We start from the raw sequence: 25767 nt of genomic DNA, 5'->3' as shown, positions 1-25767 counted from the left end.
TGGACATTTTTACTTAGGGGTGTACTCAGTTTTGTGAGATACTGTGTGTGTGTATGTGTGCATCTCCATCCCTGTTCATTGAGATACAATGGGAGAGGTTGGGACTTTAAATGATGCAAGTAATAATCAACTAGGTGAAAAAGTAATAATGTATTTATTAGCATAAACAATGTAAAGACATTGCATTGGGTACATAAATAACAGTCATTTCTTGTATGTAAGACACATCATAAAAGGTTGTTACCTGAATATAGAAAATACACATTGAAATTGACCGTATGGTAAGACATAATATAAAGTGTCATGGGGTCTATAGTGTAATAAAATAATAAACCTTTGGCATTGTATGATCGTATATTAGAGTCAAGGCTTGTAAATAAGGTGGTTAAAACCCTACATAGAAAATCGAGACTGCATCCTATAAAACTCAACGCGTTTTGTGGATTCATTCCACTCATCAGGAGCGGATGCTGGACATTTCTGAAAAAAATTTACATGGACACCATTGTAGTCTAGGTTAAAACCCAAGTATTGAAAAAGAAGTAAAAATCGGGAGGAGAAAAGTTATCCAACCCGAAGTGACTTACATAGAGTGTTGGATTCAGCCTATGCGATACTGTAAATAAGGGAGCGCTAGAGATGTCTATCCCGGGAGCTGAGGTCATAGAGGTCCATAGGAGCATCGGGCACATACACAACTCTTCCCAGAAGGATGAAGGTCGTCATATTGTGCTAAGTAATAGAGCCAAATAACGGCTCCAAAGCGATCTATAAGATAAATGAATGTATATGAGTGTGACCAATCAGATGCTGCTACCTCAGAGTGATAGATAGAGCTCATACCCATCAGGAATGGAGAAAAACCAGAAGATGTGAGTTGGAGAATGTCACCTCGTGTCACCAGAAGGTGCAGATAGAGCACTGAGAGTTTCATGGAGAATTACCTCTCTCCAAAAGAAACAGAAAATAAAATGAGAGATGTGAATGAATGAAAAGGGAATCCAACGCCCAAGTGAAGTCCCTTCTGGTACTACGTGATCCCATGATCCAAGTATGGAGTACAATACCATCAAATAGTGCAGCAGGGAAGGCGATCTGCTTCATGTGGGGATGTATATATGCAACCGACATGTCCCCCGGGTAGACGTCTGACGTTTGTTTTGTTCCGAATTGAGATTCAGGTGAAAATAAATTCTTTGGAAATTCGGATGTATCCGAATTTCCGAATTACAATAGTACCGAATAGTATCCAATTTCGTCCGAATTTTTTTAAAAAATGTGTACGAAATTTGAATTTAAATCGTTTTTGTATAATTTTCAAATTCAAATAGTTTTCAAATTTCCAAAGAGAATAAAATAGAATAGAAAAAAAATAATATAATAAAATATAATAGAGTAAAACAGAGCAAAATAGAATAGAAAATAAAAACAGAGTAGACTAGAATAACATATAGAATAGAATATAGCCATCTTCTGAAATTCCAAATAGAATAAATTTGAATTTTAATACATAAGATAATAGAAAAAGCATAATAGACTAATAGAATAGAATATAACCATTTCCCAAAAATCAAATAGAATCAATTTGAATTTGAATATAATAGAATAGATTAAAATAGAAAATAACAATCGTATAGAAAAAAAAGCAATGGAATAGAAAAAATATAACCATTTCCCAAAATTCAAAAATAATCAATTTGAATAGATTAGATTTGGAAGATGGTTATATTCATTCTATTCTTTTTTATTCTATTCTGTTTTTTTCTATACTATTGTGTTATCTTCTATTCAAATTGATTCTTTTTGAATTTTGGAAAATGATTATAATTCTATTCAGAAGATGGTTATAATCTTTCTATTTAATTATATTCTATTCTATTCCATTCAGTTCTATTTTCTATCCTATATTGTTCTGTTTTACTTTATTCTATTCTATTTTATTTTCTGTTATATTTTCTATTCTATTCTTTTTTATGCTATTTTATTCTTTGGAAAATTATTTCGAAAATTCAAATGTTTTCGTTCTTCACATGTCTACCCCCTGGGTCTCTGCCAGCATCACGCTGGCATGATAAATAGTGGGAGGCATCCGCCGCCAAGAAATTGGAGATAAAAACCACCCCCCACACATGAATCAGCCAAGATGGTGGAAAGCACACCAGCACAGTGACGCAGAAGAATGACGTCACACGTACGCCCTCATGCACGCCACCGATGTGCATGAGGACACCAGCCTGCCCAATCCCCCATGCCCAGAGGGCGGACAAGGAGGGATAGGGGGGCGGGACCTGGTGCCCATTGCAGCTCCCGGGTACTAGACAACAAGCCCCTCTTCTGATCCAGATGTTAGATTTTTTATTCATTAGTATCATGAGATTCCAGATGGTTCTACATCAATGTGTGTTATATGAGGGGGAGGGGAGCGTACACTGTGACCTGACTGGGATCTGTATTCTGTCTGTACAGGAAATGTCCCGGAGGAAATATTCACCCGGCTGGGATCTGACCTTCTCCTCCCCATCAGACATCATCTCACCCTCAACCATACAGATAGAGGGAGATGTGACCTGATTGATTGGATATATAAAGACCCAACCAGACCTGATTACACCAGAATATTTCTACACTATGAATGTACACTGAAGAAATATGAGAAGAAATTTTTCACCAATACAAGATTATCAGAGAATGGAAGTCTGATCATATCCAATGTGACTCCAGAGAATGATGGGATATACATTGTGATTGTATACAACTCTACAGGAGAGCGTATACAGAGAGATTATTACATCGTCCATGTAGAAGGTAAGTCCATCCAACCCCCACCCCCAGTCCTAGCAGTGTCCTCCCCGCTCCGTGTCTTTATATACACCGTCCGTGTAGAAGGTAAGTCCATCCAACCCCCACCCCCAGTCCTAGCAGTGTCCTCCCCGCTCCGTGTCTTTATATACATCATCCATGTAGAAGGTAAGTCCATCCAACCCCCACCCCCAGTCCTAGCAGTGTCCTCCCCGCTCCGTGTCTTTATATACACCTTCCATGTAGAAGGTAAGTCCATCCAACCCCCACCCCAGTCCTAGCAGTGTCCTCCCCGCTCCGTGTCTTTATATACACCTTCCATGTAGAAGGTAAGTCCATCCAACCCCCACCCCCAGTCCTAGCAGTGTCCTCCCCGCTCCGTGTCTTTATATACATCATCCATGTAGAAGGTAAGTCCATCCAACCCCCACCCCCAGTCCTAGCAGTGTCCTCCCCGTGTCTTTCTATCCATACATTATATAGTAGAAGATCTGGGAGAGACGTATGTACAATGTCCTCTGATTACTGCCCCATCCTCACCATTCCCTGTGGATTCACATCTGCAGTGCTCAGCCCTCCTGAAGTTGCTGTGATCTGAACTGTGCTGTGCCTTCTGCTCGGGGTCCCCATGTGGTAGATGTGATCATTGATGGCGGGGTAACAGATCCCCAATGGAGGGCGGAGCTTCTGCCAACAGCAACCAATCAGGTTTCACCTCTTAGGAAAGAGTCGTCTCTAATAGGAGTTTCTGTCATATTTCAGGTTGTCAGTAATATAATGAGCTTCTTCTGTAGATTCGAAATGTTTTGTCAGTAAATAAAAGCTGTGTGGGGTGACAACCCTGATGGGGGTCACATGACTGAAGAAAATGGGTGTCATGTTAGTTGGGGGATTTAGTGTTTGGGGGAGGGGTGCACACAGACACAATCTATCTCCTCCAGTCTCCAGGAAGATGTCTGCACACCTGATTATAGGTAAGGATGGGGGAGGGGCATGCTGTGTATATATTGGATCTGATCAATGCAGTCACAGGGGCCCTGGAACATCACCTGTACTGTGAAGAATGGGGTCAGCCGGTTGGAGGACTGCAGAGCCGGGGTCACCTGTCAAGGTGAGGAGACATCAGAAGTGGATGAAGAAATGTCTGTAGATGACAATATAAAGGGATTTTCTTCTAAGAGAATAGGTGTAGATACCCCCCCTTCTGAATTACCCCTTGTCTCCGCCCCCTACCCACCTCCCAGCACTCCCCCTTTTAGAGAATACAGAACCATTCATTTTGGGGTGCTATGTAATTTGTATGAATTATAATTTGTATCCCAGCAGCAATAGATCCCCCAGTAGCAATGTACCCCTCCCAGCAACAGTAGTCTCCCCCCCAGCAATAATAGACCCCTCCTAACAACAATAGATTTCTCAGCAACAATAGACCTCCACCAGCAACAATTGAGCTCCCAGCAGCCAGCAACAATACACCTCTCCCTCCCAGCAACATAAAACCCCACAGCAACAATAGATTCCCCCGTTAGCCACAATAAACCTCCCAGCTACAACAGACCCACCCGAAACAATAGATCCCAGCAACAATAGACCCTCCCGCACCCCCCAGCATCCCTTCCATTACACACATTCAGTGATGGAGGTTCCCGGAACTGCGTTCCCCTTGAATAAAATCCCTGACAATATATATTTGTCTGCGATCCAGTAAATGAGATTTATATCAATAAATAGCTCCTTTGTCTCCAATCTGGGAAATAGAACCAACCCCCCCCCCCCCCCCCGTCTCCACTCTTCATTTGAAATTATTAAAAAAGGAAATTGTATTTAATTGTCTGAAATAAACCAGTAGAGATCTATATCGATATATCAATCCTTTGGGTTCATCATATTCAATAAAGTGACTCTTTAGGTAGATTTACTAAAGAAGTTGAGCATCTTCACTTTGCACAGTTATTTCCACTTATTTTAGTGAATGGGTGTAAGGAAATATCCTGTCTTTTTTTTTACTTGCACATGATTGGATAATCTTTGCAAAATAAATTTTCACTTATCTTTACTTCATTCACTAAAGTGAGGCCCGGAATGATGGAAAGAAGAGGAATAGTGCAGGGCCGGGCATGACAGTGTGTCTAGTGACACACATAGGGTTAATGTTTCAAGGAAAAGTGTGGGAGGAGATAACAGGAAAGTAAGGAGGAGTGGCCTTATAAAAGAGGGGAGGAGCAAAAACGGAACAGTGTGCTGGGAAGGAGACACGAGGAGGCAGAATTTCTCTGCTCCTCAGACACAATGGCGGACGTTGAGGCGATTTTGGCGCGGTTGCGGCAGGCGGCGGCGGCGAATGGATCCGACTGGCTTCGCAGCCAGGTCACAGCGATGCTCGGGGGAGAAGCAAGCCATGCAGGGGGTGAAGGTGAGCCGTCTGCGCGTGCGCAGAGATCGCGGCCTCCGGCGCGCGCTATTCACCTGGGCCAGGACATGGACAGGGTCGTCTGACACGGAGCCCAAGGGGGGAGCAATCGGCACCGCCGGCCAAGAGGAGCCACGCGGGTGATTCGGTGGGGCCCGGGCGGGTTACACGCCGCGGTCACGGAGCGGTGGGCGGGGCCACGGGCCAACATGGCGCCACTTCCCCGCACGCTGGCACTGCACGGAGGATTTCGAACAGCCCCTCAGTACCTCTGCACGAGTGTGAGCGGGTGGACAGAAGGGGGAGAACGGCGCCGAGAGCAGCAGCGTCCGGGTCGCGTGGATCGAGCGGCACCGCGGGTGGGCGGAGCTTACCGGGTGGGGGGGACATGTCCCAAGATGGCGATGGAAACAGCGCCCAGGCTGGCCTGGTAGCTGGAAGTTCAGGGCAGCAGGGAGCAGCAGTGACTCGTCGCACGGTGCAGGCCTCACACCAGCGTGGGCTTCCGGCCTCCAGGAGGGCTTCTCCTGGGGGGCTACCTCTGACACCAGTCCCAGTGCAAGGGGAACAGTCCGAAGACGAGGTGTCCGATGAGGAAGATGGGCTACAGCAGCCGGAACCAGCAAGAGAGAGCAGCACAGCGGCTGTTGGGAGGAATCCTGGTCAGCCCGGTAAGTCTAGTGATAACTTTTCCTTTACCAATGCTTTGCAGGACTTGCTGGGGGGGATAACAACAACTGCAGGAGGGATGGTGACACCTTCGCAGAGCGGGGTGGGTCAGGTTACTGACCAACAACTGGCGAGTACTGCACCCGCCAGTTCGGGGTCAGGGGGACAGCTCCAGGAGCTATTGGAGGGTTTAAGGGCCCTGGTTGGTCGCTTTGGAGAGGGACCAGGGCAGGCTCCGCAAGGGGATGCACAAAGGGCGACAGGGGCTGCGGTTACAGAGGTGCCAGCTACCACAACGCCAGAGAAGGTGGCAGACAAGGAAACAGCAGGTGAGAAGGGGGCTGCAGAAACAAAAGGCAGGACTGATGTGGTTAGGCTGGCAGATGCTGCAAAATGTGAGATATATGTTTGTTTTGAAGGCCCGTTAGGGGCACACTTGAAACCTGAAGTGAGAGAAAAAATTCATAAAAGGTGAGTACGTGGAAATTTTCTCCTTGTTGCCATTGGAAAAGTTTAACCTGGATAGGGTTAAACCCGATGATTCCAAGAAGGAGGATGAGGAGAAGAGGAGATATAGATTGATACCGCGGACGTTTGTGAATTGGTTGCAAGCGTTCGCTATCATGGCTAGTGTCATTGGCGAAAAGAACCCTGAACATTGTTCGGGGTTGTTTTGTTATATGGATGCTATAGGTGAGGCACACAGAGTGTACGGGGGAACTGCGTGGTTACCTTACGATGAGCAGTTTCGTCAACGCAGAGCGGTGCGTCCGGCTCTGCGTTGGGACCATAAGGATATTAGCCTATGGATGAAGCTGATGTCGTCGGCTAGGACCCCGCCTCAGTTATTTCAAGGGGGGGCCGGGGGTACTAACTCCTCAGGACTACCGGCCGGCAGAAAATGGGGGGTATGCTGGCAGTATAATGAAGGATCCTGTAAATTTGGGGGTTCCTGCAAATTCAAGCACGAGTGTTCAGGCTGTGGGGGAGCCCACACCCTGTCTCGGTGTTTCAAAAAAGGTAAACGTACCGGGGAGTTTGCTCACAAGAGGGATGACGCCGGTGAAGGTGGAAAGGATGCAACCTTTCCTAAGTAAGTATCCGGATAGGAAAGCGGCGTTACTGATCACTGAGGGTTTTAGAGAGGGGTTCAAAATTCCATGTTCATTGGCGGTGGTTCCTCCAGTAGCACGGAATTTAAAATCTGCGTTGCAACACCCGGGGGTGGTGGGGGAGAAATTGGAAAAGGAAGTGGCTTTAGGACGGATGGGGGGGCCATTTGAGGCAAAACCATTGAATGACTTGGTGGTGTCCCCTCTGGGGGTGGTGCCCAAGAAAGAGCCGAATAAGTTTCGGCTCATTCACCACTTATCATTTCCAAAAGGGGGTTCGGTTAACGATTTCATTGACCCTGACGTCTGCACCGTGTCATACACTTCGTTTGATGCGGCGGTTCGATGGGTCAGGCGCTATGGAAAGGGGGCACTGATGGCAAAAGCTGATATTGAGGCAGCGTTTGGGCTGTTGCCAGTACACCCGGACAGTTTTGGCTGCTGGGTTGCAAGTGGCAGGAACAATTTTATGTGGACAAATGCTTGCCTATGGGTTGCTCCATTTCCTGTGCCATGTTTGAAGTTTTCAGTTCCTTTTTGGAGTGGGTGGTAAGAGATTTGTCCGGCCTTGAATCTATGATACACTATTTAGATGATTTCCTATGCATAGGCCCACCGTCTTCCAGTGTGTGTGCGATTTTATTGTCAACGTTGCAACACACTGCAGAACGGTTTGGTGTTCCCCTGGCTGCTGACAAAACTGAGGGCCCCACCACGGAGATTAGCTTTTTGGGCATTGTTATTGATTCAATGGCAATGGAATGTAGGTTACCGCAAGGAAAGTTACTGGATCTGCAGACGGAAATAAGGCGGGTCCATGGGATGAAAAAAATACAGCTGAGGGATCTCCAATCTTTGCTTGGTAAGTTGAACTTTGCTTGTAGAATCATACCCATGGGTAGGGTTTTTTGCCGACGGCTGTCTGCAGCTACGGCTGGGGTAAAAGCACCGGCCCATTTCATTAGGCTTACTAAGGATCATCGTGAGGATTTAAAGGTATGGTATCAATTTTTGTCGGAATACAACGGGAGGTCAGTGTGGATGTCTGGTCCGGTAAGCAACTTCGATGTAGAATTGGTTACTGACGCGGCGGGATCTACTGGATATGGGGCGTTCTTTAAGGGTCAATGGAGTGCAGAACCATTGCCAAAATCCTGGGTTGAAGCAGGTTTCCTTCGTAACTTGGTACTATTGGAATTGTTTCCAGTAGTTCTGGCTATGGAATTATGGGGCAAGGCTTGTCAGAATTTAAAGTTGCGGCTGAACTGTGATAATATGGGAGTGGTGCAGGTAGTCAATCGCTTGTCAGCGTCTTCTCAACCTGTCATAAGACTATTGCGACAGTTGGTATTACGGTGCTTGCAATTGAATATTTTTATATATGCTGTGCATATACCTGGGATTGAAAACACGCTGGCTGATTCACTGTCTCGCTTTCAGTGGGACAAGTTCAGGGAATTAGCTCCGGCTGCAGAGAAGGAAGGGATTCCTTGCCCGGGTTGGATCTGGGAGCTGGCATTGGAGTCATCGCAGGATGGATACAACAGTCTGTGAGTGAGTCCACATGGTCAGCCTATGTGAAGGTATGGGGTGAATGGTTGAGACTTGTACGGGAATCCGGAGCAAAGGATGACGGGGGAGAGTTGAGATTATTGGTCCTTTATTTTGTGTCCAGGAACATGGAAAATGGGGTGGGGGTATCGTCTATTGGTAAGAAATTGGCGGCGCTGTCGTTTCTGTTTAAGTTACAGGGGATGGAGGATTGGACGAAGGAATTTTGGGTACGGCAGGCATTAAAAGGGTACCGGAAAGGGCACAAGAAAAAAGATAACCGTAGACCGGTCACTTTTGCCAACCTGTTGGCAATTTGTGATCAGCTAGGGTTGGTGTGCAGCTCAAGTTATGAATGTTTACTGTTTACAGCGGCTTTTTCGCTGGCGTTTTTTGGGGCGTTTCGGGTAGGGGAGTTGGTCAGCCCATCCAAAAAGGAAGCGGGGGGTATTTTGGTGCAAGACGTGCGGGCACGCACGGGAAGTGTGTGTTTACGGCTGAGGAGGTCGAAAACAGACCAATTGGGAAAGGGCATAGATGTGTGGCTGCATGCATTACCGGGATCGCCAGTATGTCCGGTGAGGACGGTTGGTGAATTTGGGAAGATTAGACCGGTAGGTGAGGGTCCATTTTTATGTCATGAGAATGGTGCTTACCTTTCAAAGTTTCAATTTGTGGCGGTGTTTCGAAAATGCTTATCGATGATAGGTTTGGATGAGAAGGCATACGCCTCACACTCCTTCCGCATTGGGGCGGCCACAGAAGCTGCCAGATGCGGGTTGGATGAAGCAGCGGTGCGGAGGATCGGTAGATGGGAATCAAAGAAATTCTGTTCATACATTCGCCCTCAATTAGTAGTGGAATAATAAAAAAAAAAAAAAAAAAATATATATATAAATAAATAAATGAAAAATAAATGAAACCCGTATGTTGTATAAGTTTGGTTTTCCCATATAGGTAGTGAGTGTTTTTGGTCTGTTGCGTTGGTGATATCACCCTGCCTTGTTGTCTTTTCGTTTCAGATGGAGTGTCTCCACGCCTCGTCTGGATACTGGGACACTCCTACGTTTGTTGGGGGGCAAGGAGAGGTGATGCGAGACCAGATGGGCGCCAGTTAGGCATATCGAGAAGGGAGGCTTTTATCAAGTGGCTGGGGAGACCAGGAATGATGTGGGGCAGAGTGGTTTCAGAGGTGGAACGATTTGCCTGGCTAGATAGACCTCCGGATGTGTTGGTCATACACGCTGGAGGTAACGATTTGGGGGTGAGGACGGTCCGGGACCTGATAGAGGATGTAAAAGCAGATTTGTTGCACTTGCACACTACTTATCCGAACACTTCGTTGCTATGGTCTGATATTGTGGCACGAACTTCGTGGCGCAATGCTAGGTCTGTGGAAAGGATTAACAAGGCTCGTATACGTGTCAACAGGGTGGTGGGGAGGTTTTTGGTTCAACAAGGGGGCATGGTGATTCGGCACAGAGAGCTCGAGATAAATGTAGGCCTCTATTTGAGGAGGGATGGGGTCCACCTCACAGATGTGGGGACGGATCTTTGGACCATGGGTTTGCAGGAAGGAATAGAACGGGCCTTGAGGGTGTGGAGGGGCCCTTAAGGATAAGGTTTCATCCTTCGGGCTGTGGCTGGTTTGTTGTTGTTGGTCGGTGACGGTAGCAGTAAATAAAAGGTTAAAAGGGGTGGGGGGTCAGCAATAGTATGGCCCCTCCTGTGTATTCCTGAAAGGAATACCGGTATGTTGCACTGCGGGAGGGGGTTGTCTCCGAGCGGTACAGCTGGAGGCCTTATCAGTTTTGAAACATGTTCCTGCAGTGCCCTCTTGTGGATATGTGGTAAACTGGGGTAGCTCCGTCATTGACCAACAGATTGTTTAAAACATGTTGTTTTATCTGAGTTTATATGTTATTCATATTGAAGTTAATATTGGAGGTAATTTTATACAGTTGTTTAATAAAAGGCTGTTATGGCCATTTATACTCCAGATGAAAGGTGTGGTCTCGTTATTTAAGTTGGTAAGAGGGTGGAGTATGGGTGGCTAACAGTATGGGTAAAATTGGGGTACATCTGGACTACACTAGTCATGCCGCGTACACACGGTCGGACTTTCCGGCGGACTTGGTCCGGCGGACCAGAGTGTGCCGGACAATCCGCCCGTGTGTAGGCGCCAGCGGACTTTTCCGGCGGACTTTTTCCCCAAAGTCCGCCGGACCAAGATTTGAAACCTGTTTTAAATTTATCCGCCGGACTCAGTTTCGGGCGGAAAGTCCGCTCGTCTGTGTGCTGGTCCGACGGAAAGCCCGCTCGTGTGTATGCTGGTCCGACGGACCAGATACGACGCGAGGGCAGGGTATTGCATCTCGCGCTCGCTGCAATAGGAAAAACAGATTTTCCTATTGCGGTGAGCGCGGGGCATACCAGGCCCTTAGGTCTGGTATGGATTATAAAGGGGAACCCCCTACGCCGAAAAAACGGTGTGGGGTCCCCCCTAAAATCCATACCAGACCCCAATCCGAGCACGCAGCCCGGCCGGTCAGGAAAGGGGGTGGGGACGAGCGAGCGCCCCCCCCTCCTAAACTGTACCAGGCCGCATGCCCTCAACATGGGGGGGTGCTTTGGGGGAGGGGGGCGCCCTGCGGGACCCCCCACCCCAAAGCACCTTGTCCCCATGTTGATGAGGACAAGGGCCTCTTCCCGACAACCCTGGCTGTTGGTTGTCGGGGTCTGCGGGCGGGGGGCTTATCGGAATCCGGGAGCCCCCTTTGATAAGAGGGCCCCCAGATCCCGCCCCCCCCACCCTATGTGAATGAGTATGGGGTACATGGTACCCCTACCCATTCACCTAGGGAAAAAGTGTCAATAATAAAACACACTACACAGGTTTTTAAAATAATTTATTAAACAGCTCCGGGGGTCTTCCTCCGGCTTCGGGGGTTCCTCTTCTCCCGGCGTCCGGTTGGTTCTTCTCCGCTCTCTTCTCCCGGTGTTCCAGTTCTTCGGCCGGCTCCTCTGCTGTCTTCAGGTAGCTCTCTTGCCAGCAGAGGTCCGGGCTTCTGGGCTTCTTCCCTCTTCTCTTCTCCAGATGTTGACACGACGCTCTCTCCGGCTGGACTGCTCTCTGAGGGCTCCGTTGTGACTTATATAGGCGGAGACCCCGCCCCCTAATGATGTCACAGTCCCTGGGCATGCTGGGACTGTGACGTTTTAGGGGGCGTGGTCAACATCGCCCGGTGACCACGCCCCCTAAAACGTCACAGTCCCAGCATGCGCAGGGACTGTGACATCATTAGGGGGCGGGGTCTCCGCCTATATAAGTCACAACGGAGCCCTCAGAGAGCAGTTCAGCCGGAGAGAGCGTCGTGTCAACATCTGGAGAAGAGAAGAGGGAAGAAGCCAAGAAGCCCGGACCTCTGCTGGCAAGGGAGCTACCTGAAGACAGCAGAGGAGCCGGCCGAAGAACTGGAACACCGGGAGAAGAGAGCGGAGAAGAACCAACCGGACGCCGGGAGAAGAGGAACCCCCGAAGCCGGAGGAAGACCCCCCGGAGCTGTTTAATAAATTATTTTAAAAACCTGTGTAGTGTGTTTTATTATTGACACTTTTTCCCTAGGTGAATGGGTAGGGGTACCATGTACCCCATACTCATTCACATAGGGTGGGGGGGCGGGATCTGGGGGCCCTCTTATCAAAGGGGGCTCCGGGATTCCGATAAGCCCCCCGCCCGCAGACCCCGACAACCAACGGCCAGGGTTGTCAGGAAGAGGCCCTTGTCCTCATCAACATGGGGACAAGGTGCTTTGGGGTGGGGGGCCCTGCAGGGCACCCCCCTCCCCCAAAGCACCCCCCCATGTTGAGGGCATGTGGCCTGGTACGGTTTAGGAGGGGGGGGCGCTCGCTCGTCCCCACCCCCTTTCCTGACCGGCCGGGCTGCATGCTCGGATCAGGGTCTGGTATGGATATTTGGGGGAACCCCACGCCGTTTTTTTCGGCGTAGGGGGTTCCCCTTTATAATCTATACCAGACCTAAGGGCCTGGTATGCCCCGCGACGGGGCTCGCAAGGTGTCAATCTTGCCGATAAAAGCGGCCAGATTGATTTCCTTTTCTAGTCCCGTCGCACATGAGTCACGTTCAAAATGAATGGACTTGTCCATGTGTGGGCAAGTCCGTTCATTCTCAAAGTCCGCCGTACCTCCGGCGAAAGTCCGTCGGAAAGACGGGCGGACTTAGCCCGCCGGAAAAGTCCGGTCGTGTGTGGGCAAGTCCGTCCGTTTTAAAGTCCGGCGCACCTGGCGGACAAAGTCCGTCAGAAAGTGTGCCGGACCAAGTCCGCCGGAAAGTCCGACCGTGTGTACGTAGCATAAGTTAACTTAAAATTCACCTTGTAAAGTGAATATGCTCTACTCCCTTAATAAATCAGCTCCACCATACCTCCCCCACCATGTCCCTTTTTTCGTGTCCCCTCCACCCCTGTTTCCCTCACCATATCTCCTCCACAATGTCTCTTTCACTGTGTTTCCTCCATCAGGTCTCCTCCACCATGTCCCCTCCATCTTATCACCTCAACCATGTCCCCTCCATCTTATCACCTCAACCATGTCCCCTCCATCTTATCATCTCAACCATGTCCCCTCCAACATATCTCCTCTACCACATCTTCTCCACTGTGTCTGCTCGTGTCTCCTTCAGTTGTCTCTTCAACCATATTCCTCCATCGTGTCTTCTGCATTATGTCTTCTCCACCATGTTTACTTTACCATGTCTTCTCTACAATGTTCCCTCAATCATGTCTCCTCTACAGTGTCTCCTCCACCTTGTCTCCTTCACCGTGCCCCCCTACACTGCTTCTCCTCCACCATGTTCCCTCCACTGTGTCTCCCCCACCATGTCCAATGTGTCTCCTCCATCATGCCTCCTGCATCATGTCCCCTCCACCACATATCGTTTACCGCCATTTCTCCTCCACTGTGTCTCCTCCATCATGTCTCCTTCCACCATGTTCCTTTATTAGTTCTCCATCACCATGTCGCCTCTACCTTGTTTCCTCCACCGTGTCTTTCCCATAGTGTCCTTTTATATCAGGGACAGCTAAGTCAATCACTATCACCTACCAGACAGGACTGCCTTAGGTGAGATTTACTCAGTCTTAAAGGGACAGCCCTGGTACTGACATTTCCCCCCTTCTTTTAGGGGGAGCTCCTGCAACCCCAGATTTGGCGTTACAAATTTAACTGCCTTTTAAGTTGGTCAGTGTGACAATCCAAATTTAAATGGTACAGAATCAGCAGCAAGGAAGAGCAGGGTCAGAACAAGCCGGGTCATACACAGGTAGATCAGAGAATATTTCAGCTGGGTCAAGCACAAACACACAAAGGTAGGTATGCTACCACAAGCACTGGTGGTGTTTTGACACAGGTGTTTTAAAGGTGAACAGTGATTAGCTGGCCAATCACCATCGCTTCCCAGGCCAGGGCTGTCTCAGGTGAGATTTGACTAGTCTTAAACTGAGAGCCCAAATCCCGGTACTGAGACTGACTATGTTTTTGTTCAGTATTGTTACCAACTTCTGCCTCTTCCTGACTCTGATTCTTCTCACATCCAGCTGTCTTTCTACACGGCTGTTACCAAACCAGGCTTTTCACCTGGCTCCACCTTCAACTGAACTCGGCATCTGCACAGTGCATTGTCAGCTATACATCTGATTCATCAGATATCAGCGCTCCCAAGTTCCTGATCAGTGTCTACACCTTGACACTCGTGCCTTTCCTTCAACCCTGTAGACTTTGGGGTTTATTTACTAAAGGTAAATCCACTTTGCACTACAAGTGCACTTGAAAGTGCAGTCACTGTAGATCTGAGGGGGACATGCAAGGAAAATAAAAAACAACATTTTGGCTTGCACATGATCGGATGATAAAATCAGCAGAGCTTCTCCTCATTTCAGATCTACCCCGCAGATCTACAGTGACTGCACTTCCAAGTGCACTTGTAGTGCAAAGTGGATTTGCCTTTTGTAAATAACCCCCTCTGTGTCAACATCCAGGGGTTCGCAGATGGGAACTGTACAAGAGACCTTCCTCATCATCTCAGGGTCTGCATACAGGTACATGACAGTACCATTCAGCCAAATGGAGCCTGAAAGGAGGACCTTGCTAGGGATGAGCCGAACACCCCCCTGTTCGGTTCGCACCAGAACATGCAAACAGGAAAAAAGTTCGTTCGAACACGCGAACACCGTTAAAGTCTATGGGACACGAACATGAATAATCAAAAGCGCTCATTTTAAAGGCTTATATGCAAGTTATTGTCATAAAAAGTGTTTGGGGACCTGGGTCCTGCCCCAGGGGACATGGATCAATGCAAAAAAAAAGTTTTAAAAACGGCCGTTTTTTCAGGAGCGGTGATTTTAATAATGCTTAAAGTCAAACAATAAAAGTGTAATATCCCTTTAAATATTGTACCTGGGGGGTGTCTATAGTATGCCTGTAAAGGGGCGCATTCCCCCTTTGGGGAATTCCCATGCCATTTTTATCAATGAACTTCTATGTGTATTGTCGGCAATGCAATAGCCGCGGGTAGTTTTAAATGTGTTTTTTCCTTCCAAATAAACAGAAAACAAATCTCTCCTGCGCTCAGGTGTCCAGGAACTGAACATGTGGTGCGACCACCTATAACAAGGTATTGCCTAGCGTCTTGCAGCCCTCCTCTGAACAATGGGTATTCATGCTAGAAAAAACAGAAAAAGAAGGAGGGCGCACTAACCTAGTGCATTACCACTATTAAACTTTATTGCAGCATAAAAACAGCAAAGATTATACTCACAAACGAGCTATCGAAACCAGCTTTAAAAAGAGCGCAAATGCGCTGTTCTATGGATCGACACACCAGGACCTATTGCCAAGAGGATCAGACCGGTGCAAATGGCCAATGGCTAACGCGTTTCAGGGGAGCACCCCCTTCTTCAGAGCCTGAACGGGCAATGGCTGACCAGCCATTGCCCGTTCAGGCTCTGAAGAAGGGGGTGCTCCCCTGAAACGCTTTTCCTTCCAAATGTCATTTTGCTGTCAGACTGTTCTAAACACGGGAAACATGCGCCCCTTTACAGGCATACTATAGACACCCCCCAGGTACGAAATTTAAAGGGATATTACACTTTTATTGTTTGACTTTAAGCATTATTAAAATCACTGCTCTTGAAAAAACGGCCGTTTTTAAAACTTTTTTTTGCATTGATCCATGTCCCCTGGGGCAGGACCCAGGTCCCCAAACACTTTTTATGACAATACCATGAATATAAGCCTTTAAAATTAGCACTTTTGATTTCTCCCATAGACTTTTAAAGGGTGTTCCGCGGCATTCAAATTTGCCGCGAACACCCCAAATTGTTCGCTGTTGGGCGAACTTGCGAACAGCCAATGTTCGACTCGAACATGAGTTCGACTCGAACTCGAACCTCATTCCTAGTATCCACCATAGAAATAGTGACCGGAATGCGTGAGTGGTTCCTCTCAATATGGCATATGGCAAAAGGAGAAAAAATTGTTCCACATAGTGTGATTCCGTAAAACATTTATTTGAAAAAATGATAATATGGTCACTCACATTTGAGAAGACATCCTCTGGGGTGAGCCGAACACCCTCTGGTTCGGTTTGCAGCAGAACATGCGAACAGGCAAAAAATTTGGCAGAACACATGAACACTGTTAAAGTCTATGGGACACAAACATGAATAATCAAAAGTACTAATTTTAAAGGCTTATATGCAAGTTATTATCATAAAAAGTGTTTGGGGACCCGAGACCTTCCCCAGGGGACATGTATCAATGCAAATTTTTTTTTTAAACGGACGTTTTTTCGGGAACAGTGATTTTTTAATGCCTAAAGTGAAACAATAAAAATGAAATATTCCTTTAAATATCGTGCCTGGGGGTGTCTATAGTATGCCTGCAAAGTAGATAATTTTCCCTCTGTTTAGAACAGTACCACAGCAAAATAACATTTCTAAAGGAATAAAAGTAATTTAAAACTGATTGCGTCTGTAATGAATTGTCGGGTCTCAGCAATATAGATAAAACTCATTGGAAACTCATTGAAAAAAAGACGGGTTCCCCCCCAGTCCATTACTGCGGCCTGCCAGGTTGCGTGCTCGCATAAGGGTCTGGTATGGATTTTTGGGGGGACCCCACGCCGTTTTTTTTTTTTTTTTTGGCGCGGGGTTCCCCTTAAAATCCATACCAGACCTGAAGGGTCTGGTATGGAATTTAGGGGGAACCCCACGTCATTTTTTTTTTTTAAATTTTGGCCGGGGTTCCCCTTAATATCCATATCAGACCTGAAGGGCCTGGTATGGAATTTAGGGGGACTCCCACGTCATTTTTTTTTTAAATTTTGGTTCGGGGTTCCCCTTTGGGGAATTCCCATGCCGTTTTTATCAATGAACTTCTATGTGTATTGTCGGCAATGCAATAGCCGCAAGTAGTTTTAAATGAGTTTTTTCCTTCAAAATGTCATTTTGCTGTCAGACTGTTCTAAACACAGGAAACATGCGCCCCTTTACAGGCATACCATAGACACCCCCCAGGTACGAAATTTAAAGGGATATTACACTTTTATTGTTTGACTTTAAGCATTATTAAAATCACTGCTCCTGAAAAAACGGCCGTTTTTAAAACTTTTTTTGCATTGATGCATGTCCCCTGGGGCAGGACCTGGGTCCCCAAACACTTTTTATGACAATAACTTGCATATTAGCCTTTAAAATTAGCCCTTTTGATTTCTCCCATAGACTTTTAAAGGGTGTTCCGCGGCATTCGAATTTGCCGCAAACACCCCAAATTGTTCGCTGTTCGGCGAACTTGCGAACAGCCAATGTTCGAGTCGAACATGAGTTCGACTCGAACTCGAAGCTCATCCCTAGACCTTGCCTATGGATGCTCTCTGTCAGCAAATAACAGCAGGTCTTAGCCTGATGGCTGGTAACACGTTCCTGACATCTGACATGAAAGAACATAGTGGAGGAGACACAGTTGAGGAGCAATGTTGGAGGAGACATGGTGGAGGAGACAAACTTTTTGAGATGGGAATGAGGGACACTTATTAGCAAAAGTATGTGGCCATAGGACACATCCCCTGCCACACCCCCTTAAAGGGGAATTCTACAAAAAAAAAATGATTAGTTAAATCCACAAGTGCTTTTTTTTTACCACTACTATTCCTTTATATTGGCTTTTGATATTTACAAATGCAGCAATTCAGAATTTGGATGAAAAGTTTAGCGGACAGGGGGACAGAGGGACTTTGTTCCAAATCAGGGACAGCTGGGAGCAACTCCCCACACAACCGGGTAACTCTTCCTCCTCCGGTCTCCGGAACCCTCCTCTGTGATGTCACCAATCAGATCAATAATCTAAGTAGATCCATCAACATCTCCTGTGCAGGTGAGTGAGAGAAATGTCTCCAGGCTGAATTTACTACTAAAGTTTTTACTGAGAGATAAAATATTCCAGACACAAAGATTACAATCCAGGAAATACATAACATAACAGAATGATCAGCTTCCATCAGAGCCTTTTACCTTCCCATATAGAGGTGTATCATGAATGGGGCCATGGGGTTGGTTTCCCTGAGTGAAGAATTCTTAGAGGGCACAGAGAAGCTGTCCAAGCTGACAGCCAATAATGGGCAGTGCAGGTATTCCCTGCCCCACAGCATGCCTATTGTATACATGCAGTTGATGGGTGGGCAATGCCTCCAACACCTATGATTTGCTGTCAGCTTTGATAGCTTTCAGGCAGGATAGCTTGTGTGGTTTTGGACTTGTGTCACCCCTACCTAGGAGGGAACCCTGGACACTGGCCACCAACCCTTCACCACTGAACACACCACAGAACAAGTCCTAATATAAAATACAGTTTTTATGCAGAGGGACAGAGATAAAAAACTTCAACAGAGACCCAACATTCAGTAGAAGACGTCATACAAGTACATAATGTGAGGAGGACACCAGAATGAGCTGCTTCATAATCTCACAATTTATAATTGTGAGACGTTCTATTTTTTCCCCAACAAATCTACCAGGTCAATTGTAGATGAAGCCCAATTCCAGCTAAGACTTTTTATAAAATATTATAAAAGAGATAAGAGTTATACCGCGTACACACGAGCAGACTTTTCGACCAGACTGGTCCAACGGACCGAATCTGGCGGACAATCCAACCGTGTGTGGGCTTCATTGGACCTTCATCGGACTGTTTCTGTCAAAAATCGGATGGACTTTAGATTTGGAACATGTTTCAAATCTTTACGTCGGAACTCCGCCGGACACAGTTCCTATCGAAAAATCCACTCATCTGTATGCTAGTCTGACGGACCAAAACCGACGCTAGAGCAGCTATTGGCTACTGGCTTTCAACTTCCTTATTTTATCCAGTCGTACGTCATCACTTACGAATCCGTCGGACTTTGGTGTGATTATGTGTAGGAAAATCCATTCCTTAAAAAGTCCGTTGGAAGTCCATCCGTCTGAAAGACTGTCGGACCTTTGTTGCCGAAAAGTCCACCTGTGTATACAGGGCATCAGAACTTCTGGCAGTTTTTTTATTGCTGTCTTGCTCCATATTGGGAAGATTTCTATTCACTTCCTGTGTGGTCACCATGATAGCAAATGAGGGAAAATCTCCCCAATGGGTAATAAGGAAGACACCAGCAGAGGAGAATTTATTATGAAGATATATTTTTCCAGCATTGGCAAAACCAATATTGATCAAAGTATAGATAAACAAACTACATGTGATATACTATACTCTCCTAGCAAGTTCCGTGGTGGGGACAGGGAGCTGTCATTTTCGGTGAGCAGTTGTCAGAGGCGGAATCTGTCAGGGGGTTTCTGCTTTCAGTGAGTCAGCGGGTAACATTGTGGATCTGCATTTCTGGAGGGCATTAACCACTTCAATACTGGGCATTTTCACCCCCTACCTGCCCAAGCCAATTTTCAGCGCTGTCGCAATTTGAATGACAATTGCACGGTCATGCAACACTGTACCCAAATTAAATTTTTATCATTTTTTCCCCACAAATAGAGCTTTCTTTTGGTGGTCTTTGATCATCTCTGCGGTTTTCATTTTTGCGCTAAAAACAAAAGAAGAGCGACATGTTGGAAAAAAAAAAAAAAAAACACAATTTTTTTTTACTTTTTGCTATAATAAATATCCCATTTTTTTTTTTAATTTCTTCTTCAGTTTAGGCCGAAATGTTTTCTTCATATTTTTGGTAAAAAAAAATTGCAATAAGCGTTTATTGATTGGCTTGCGCAAAAGTTATAGCGTCTAAAAAATAGAGGATAGTTTTATGGCATTTTTATTATCTGCGTTTTTTATCATGACTGCGACATTATGGCGGACACAATTTTGACACATTTTTGGGACCATTGTCATTTTTACAGCGATCGGTGCTATAAAATTGCACCGATTACTGTAAAAATGACACTGGCAGTGAAGGGGTTAACCGCTAGGGGGCGGGGAGGGGTTAAGTGTGACCTGGGGAGTGAGTCTAACTGTTAGGGGCCGTGGCTACATGTGACACATCACTGATCATAGCTCCCCATTACAGGGAGCTGTGATCAGTGACAGTGTCACTAGGCAGAACGGGGAGATGCTTGTTTACATTAGCATCTCCCCGTTTTCAGCTCCGTGAGACGATCGTAGGTATCCCCGCGGCGATCGAGTCCGCGGGACCCGCGATCCGTCTCACGGAGCTCCCGGAGCTCCCGGCAGGCAAATTCAAAGGGACGTACCTGCACGCCCATTTGCCCAGTTGTGCCATTCTGCCATTCATATATATGTGCGTGCGGCAGTGGGCAAGTGGTTAAAGGCTTGAAAGAAGGTGCAAAGAAGCTGGTTTTATCAGGTACTAACAAAAGACTAGCCATAACGGTCCTGGGACAATTCGACCATCTGTGAGCTCAGAGAGATCACTGTATGCAGAAACATACATATTTACATATATAGAAGTAATCACCTTAAAGCTATCATAGTTAATAACTAGGGATGAGCCGAACATTCGGTTCACACCAGAACATGCGAACAGGCAAAAAATTTGTTCGAACACGCGAACGCCGTTAAAGTCTATGGGACAAACATGAATAATCAAAATTGCAAATTTTAAAGGCTTATGTACAAGTTATTGTTATAAAAAGTGTTTGGGGAACCGGGTCCTGCCCCAGGGGACATGTATCAATGCAAAAAAAAGTTTTAAAAATGGCCGTTTTTTTGGAAGCAGTGATTTTAATAATGCTTAAAGTGAAACAATAGAAGTGTAATATTCCTTTAAATTTCATACCTGGGGGGTGTCTATAGTATGTCTGTAAAGGGGCGCATGTTTCCCGTGTTTAGAACAGTCCGACAGCAAAATTACATTTCAAAGGAAAAAAAGTCATTTAAAACTACTCGCGGCTATTAATGAATATAGTGAAACACATAAAAGTTCATTGATAAAAATGGCATGGGAATTCCCCACAGGGGAACCCCGAACCAAAATTTCTCAAAAAAATGGCATGGGGGTCCCCCTAAATTCCATACCAGGCCCTTCAGGTCTTGTATGGATATTAAGGGGAACCCCAGACAATTGTTTTTTTTTTAAATGGCGTGGGGGTCCCCCTCAAAATCTATACCAGACCTGAAGGGTTATGGATTTTTAGGGGAACCCCGCGCCAAGATTAAAAAAAAACCCTGCGCCAAAATACATACCAGACCCTTATCCGAGCACGCAACCTGGCAGGCCGCAGGAAAAGAGTGGGGGGTGAGAGAGCACCCCCCTCCCCTCATGAACCGTACCAGGCCACATGCCCTCCACATTGGGAGGGTGCTTTGGGGTAGCCCCCAAAGCACCTTGTCCCCCTGTTGATGGGGACAAGGGCCTCATCCCCACAACCCTTGCCCGGTGGTTGTGGAGGTCTGCGGGCGGGGGGATTATTGGAAACTGGAAGCCCCCTTTAACAATGGGACCCCCAGATCCCGCCCCCCCTGTGTGAAATGGTAAGGGGGTACAAAAGTACCCCTACCATTTCACAAAAAAACTGTCAAAAATGACAAGAGACAGTTTTTGACTCTTCTTCTTCCTCTTCTTCTTCCTCCTCCTCCTCCTCCTCCTCCTCCCTTCTTCCTTCTTCTTCTTCCTTCTTCCTTCTTCTTCCTCCTCCTCCCTCCTCCTCCTCCTCCAGTGTTCTCATCCGGCATCTTCCTCTGCGGCGTCTTCTTCCCTTCTCCTAGGGCCGCTCCGCATCCATGATGGGAGGCTCCCGCTGTGTGACGCTTCTCCTCTTCTGACGGTTCTTAAATAATGGAGGGTGGGGCCACCCATGACCCCGCCCCCCTTTGACGCACGGGGACTTGACGGGGACTTCCCCGTGGCATTCCCCGTGACGTCAGAGGGGGCGGGGTCACCCGTTATGTAACCAGGTGAATCCACCCCCTCTGACATCACAGGGAAACCCATAGGGATGTCCGCGTTAAGTCCCCATGCATCAGAGGGGGGCGGGGTCACCAGGTGGCCCCGCCATCCATTATTTAAGAACCGTCAGAAGAGGAGAAGCGTCACACAGTGCAGCGGGAGCCTCTCATCATGGATGCGGAGCGGCCCGAGGAGAAGAAGGGAAGAAGACGCAGCAGAGGAAGATGCCGGATGAGAACACTGGAGGAAGATCCAGAAGAAGAAGAAGATGGAGGAAGAAACCGAAGGAAGATAGAAGATAGAAGAAAGAAGAAGCATTTAAATAAAGGAATTGTCAAAAACTCTGTCATTTTTAACACTTTTTTTGTGAAATGGTAGGGGTACAAAAGTACTCCCTTACCATTTCACACAGGGGGGGCGGGATCTGGGGGTCCCCTTGTTAAAGAGGGCTTCCAGATTTCGATAAGCCCCCCACCCGCAGACCCCCACAAGGGTTGTGGGGATGAGGCTCTTGTCCCCATCAACATGGGGACAAGGTGTTTTGTGGGCTATCCCAAAGCACCCTCCCAATGTTGAGGGCATGTGGCCTGGTACAGTTCAGGGGGGGGCGCTCTCTTGTCCCGGCCTGCCAGGTTGCGTGTTTGGATAAGGGTCTGATATGGATTTTTGGGGGGACCCCATGCCATTTTTTTTTTTATTTTGGCGCGGGGTTCCCCTTAAAATCCATACCAGACCTGAAGGGCCTGGTATGGAATTTAGGGGAGCCCCCAACGTCATTTTTTAAAAAAAATTTGGTTTGGGGTTCCTCTGTGGGGAATTCCCATGCCGTTTTTATCAATGAACTTTTATGTGTATTGTCGGACCGGCAATTCATTATTAACACGGGAAACATGTGCCCCTATACAGGCATACTATAGACACCCCCCAGGTGTCGAAATTTAAAGGACTATTACACTTTTATTGTTTCACTTTAAGCATTATTAAAATCACCGCTCCTGAAAAAACTGCCGTTTTTAAAACTTTTTTTTGCATTGATCCATGTCCCCTGGGGCAGAACCCAGGTCCCCATACACTATTTATAATACCATGCATATAAGCCTTTAAAATTAGCACTTTTGACTTCTCAAATAGACTTTTAAAGGGTGTTCCGCGGCTTTCGAATTTGCCGCAAACACCCCAAATTGTTCGCTGTTCAGAAAACTGGCGAACAGCCGATGTTCGAGTCGAACATGTGTTCGACTCGAACTCGAAGCTCATCCAAACTTGACAGGGTCAGTGAGGGATATAATCATATCATCAGCGTAGAGGCCGATTTTATGCGACTGATAACCAATTTCAATATCTGAGATAAGGGGATTAGTGTGGATGGATTGGGTCAGGGGCTCCATAATTAGGGCAAATATTAAGGGGGAAAGTGGACATCCCTGGTGTGTCCCATTGGTGATGTGGAAGGGTTCAGAAAGTATGCCTGATGTTATGACCCTAGTGCTGGGGGAAGAGTAAAGAGATAAGATGGCTTTTCCTGATCGTTCCAGAGAAGCCAAATTTTTGGAAAATGGCTCTAAGGTAGTTCCAGTCGACTCTATCAGACACCTTCTCTGCATCAAGGGAGATGAGAAAAGAAGGCGTTTGATGGTGCTCTGCCCATTACAATAGATCAATAAATCTCCTAGTGCTATCCGATGATTGTCTGCCAGCCATAAAACCCACCTGATTGATATGTACTAAGAAGGGGATGATGTTGGAGAGAAAATTAGCGAATAGCTTGGTGTCGGTGTTCAGTAAAGAGATGGGTCTGTAGCTGGCAGGATCGTCGTGTGACTTGCCTGGTTTTGGAATGGTGGTGATTGTGGCTTGTAAGGATTCTGCAGGTATGGAACCCATAGAGGCGATATGGTTGAATGAATTATTTAAGTGAAGGGTAAGAATTTTGGAGAATAGTTTGTAGTATTTGTTACTAAAACAATCAGGCCTGGGGCCTTATGGGGTGGTAGCAAAGCAATAGCTTTATCTACTTCTGATGGCGTGAAAGGGGATGAAAGAGAATGTATCTGGTCCTGCGAAAGTGTGGGTAACTATAAATTATTTAAGAAGCTCTCAATATCAGCAAATGCAGGAGTTGATGCGGTGGTGGAAGATGTGAGGTTGTATAGCTTGGCATAGAAAGAGCCAAATTGGTCAGCAATATCTTTAGGGTTGGTGTGTCGGGTGCCGGAATGATCAGTGAGATAGGGGATTTTGGCATGAGCCAATCTACGTTTAAATTGCTTAGCTCCGGGTTTATTGTTCTGGGAATAACATTGTAGATGTAGTCGTTTAAGGTGGAGATCAAAATTGGAATGGAGGTGGTCACTAAGGGATTGTCTAGCAGTGTGGAGGTCAGAGATAAGGAGAACAAAAATTGTATAATCCAAAAAAAATCTGAAAACACAGCTGGACAGACTGCCACTGAGAACCGAGTACAAAAATATATCACTTATCTAAAAATAATTCTATACAATTAACACACAGCCAAATAGTCAAAAACACCTTACATAGAAAACGAAAGGAAAGAATGGTATCAGCAAACCCAGTAAACATAACCCACCATGCAGTATGTGGGACCCTGCTATGGCTTATAAGGTTTAAACCCTTGGTGCCAGCTACCGCCGCCCCTTTAGGGGGTTTGCTATTCTGGGAGGCGGGGTAGGGCTTTTGGCTATGTGACCACTGTGATTGGCTGTCACGGTGGCCACATGATTGGAAGACTCCCGATTGCAAGAAGTGATTGGGAACTATCTGTGGCCGTCGGTGACTGTAATGGGAGCGGCCATCATAGTCATGTCCTCACTCTGCCCGCTGTCATTGTGTGATGATAATCTGACCTTCTTCTATCCTCCATGTTTACTGGACGAGTTATTAAATGGCCGGCTATATCCTTATCAAGACAACCAGTCTCTGCCCTGTTACCAGTGTGACTGTCCTGTTATACTAACAAAGATTTTGGGGGCACACCCTAAAAGATGCATTAAAGATGGTGCAGCCCTATAATATTTTGTTCTGTCCTGTTATACTGACACTGCTGTACTGAAGATCTGACTGGGTTTGGTATATAATATTTACTATTCTGTACAACTCTCTCTTTATACCCCATTATCTCCATTTAGGACAAGTTTGGTCTAGGATACGTCACTTCCTGTCACCCATTGCAGTCTTTGTCTTCTACACTGTTCTCCTCATCTTTATAGTCAATGACCTGAGGAAGATGAAGAATGAGAAGAATCGGAGTGAGAGGAAGACAAGGAGAAGGGATCAGATGGAGATGGAAATGGAACCAACTTACTATAATGACAGGAATTGAAACATCTCCCCAGATTGTAGGCCTGGAAATTGTATGAGAACAAAGCACACAGTATGTAAAGAAACTCAAACTGGCAAAACTTTCGGGGCCACCAACTTCTCCAATTTCAGCTGATTCAGCAGGCATTGGTTGAAATTTGAGCCATCTAGGGCTAGCTTAAATCTTTGGCTCAAAGTTGACAAGTGACTTGAAGGATTGGTGACCATTGGTGGCTGTATCTGAATGTTTTCTGCTTTTATTTGTGCTTAGTCGTATTATTCAACAGTTGTTTTTTGACTTTATATATACACACAATATATTATTTTTTATATGCAGCTTTTGTTGCTTTTTATCTGACAACCACCGTAGAAGATACAGTAGATCTTTATTATTGATTAACATATTTTTTTTCTTGTGTATTATCAATAAAATATTCTTATACCAATAA

The 25767-nt window shown here is 46.4% G+C and overlaps 1 protein-coding gene across 1 annotated transcript; it reads left to right on the top strand.

Annotated features, from left to right (window-relative positions):
* Positions 1-639: 639 nt before the first annotated feature.
* On the top strand, positions 640-25767 carry LOC141127796 (uncharacterized). Its single transcript, XM_073614576.1, has 3 exons — positions 640-736; positions 2467-2805; positions 25147-25767. The coding sequence occupies exons 1-3, from the start codon at positions 640-642 to the stop codon at positions 25338-25340; spliced, it is 630 nt and encodes a 209-aa protein (XP_073470677.1). The 3' UTR covers positions 25341-25767.

Source organism: Aquarana catesbeiana, linkage group LG02 (assembly GCF_042186555.1).
Source record: "Aquarana catesbeiana isolate 2022-GZ linkage group LG02, ASM4218655v1, whole genome shotgun sequence".
NCBI lineage: Eukaryota > Metazoa > Chordata > Amphibia > Anura > Ranidae > Aquarana > Aquarana catesbeiana.
Note: the sequence above shows the minus strand (reverse complement) of the source record. Positions and strands in the feature narration are given on the sequence as shown.

Coding starts and splice junctions, on each gene's coding strand:
- LOC141127796 (XM_073614576.1), top strand. CDS start 640: ATGTCTATCCCGGGAGCTGAGGTCATAGAGGTCCATAGGAGCATCGGG. Junction 737..2,466: donor AGGTCGTCATATTGTGCTAA/GTAATAGAGCCA, acceptor CTGTCTGTACAG/GAAATGTCCCGGAGGAAATA. Junction 2,806..25,146: donor TTACATCGTCCATGTAGAAG/GTAAGTCCATCC, acceptor ATCTCCATTTAG/GACAAGTTTGGTCTAGGATA.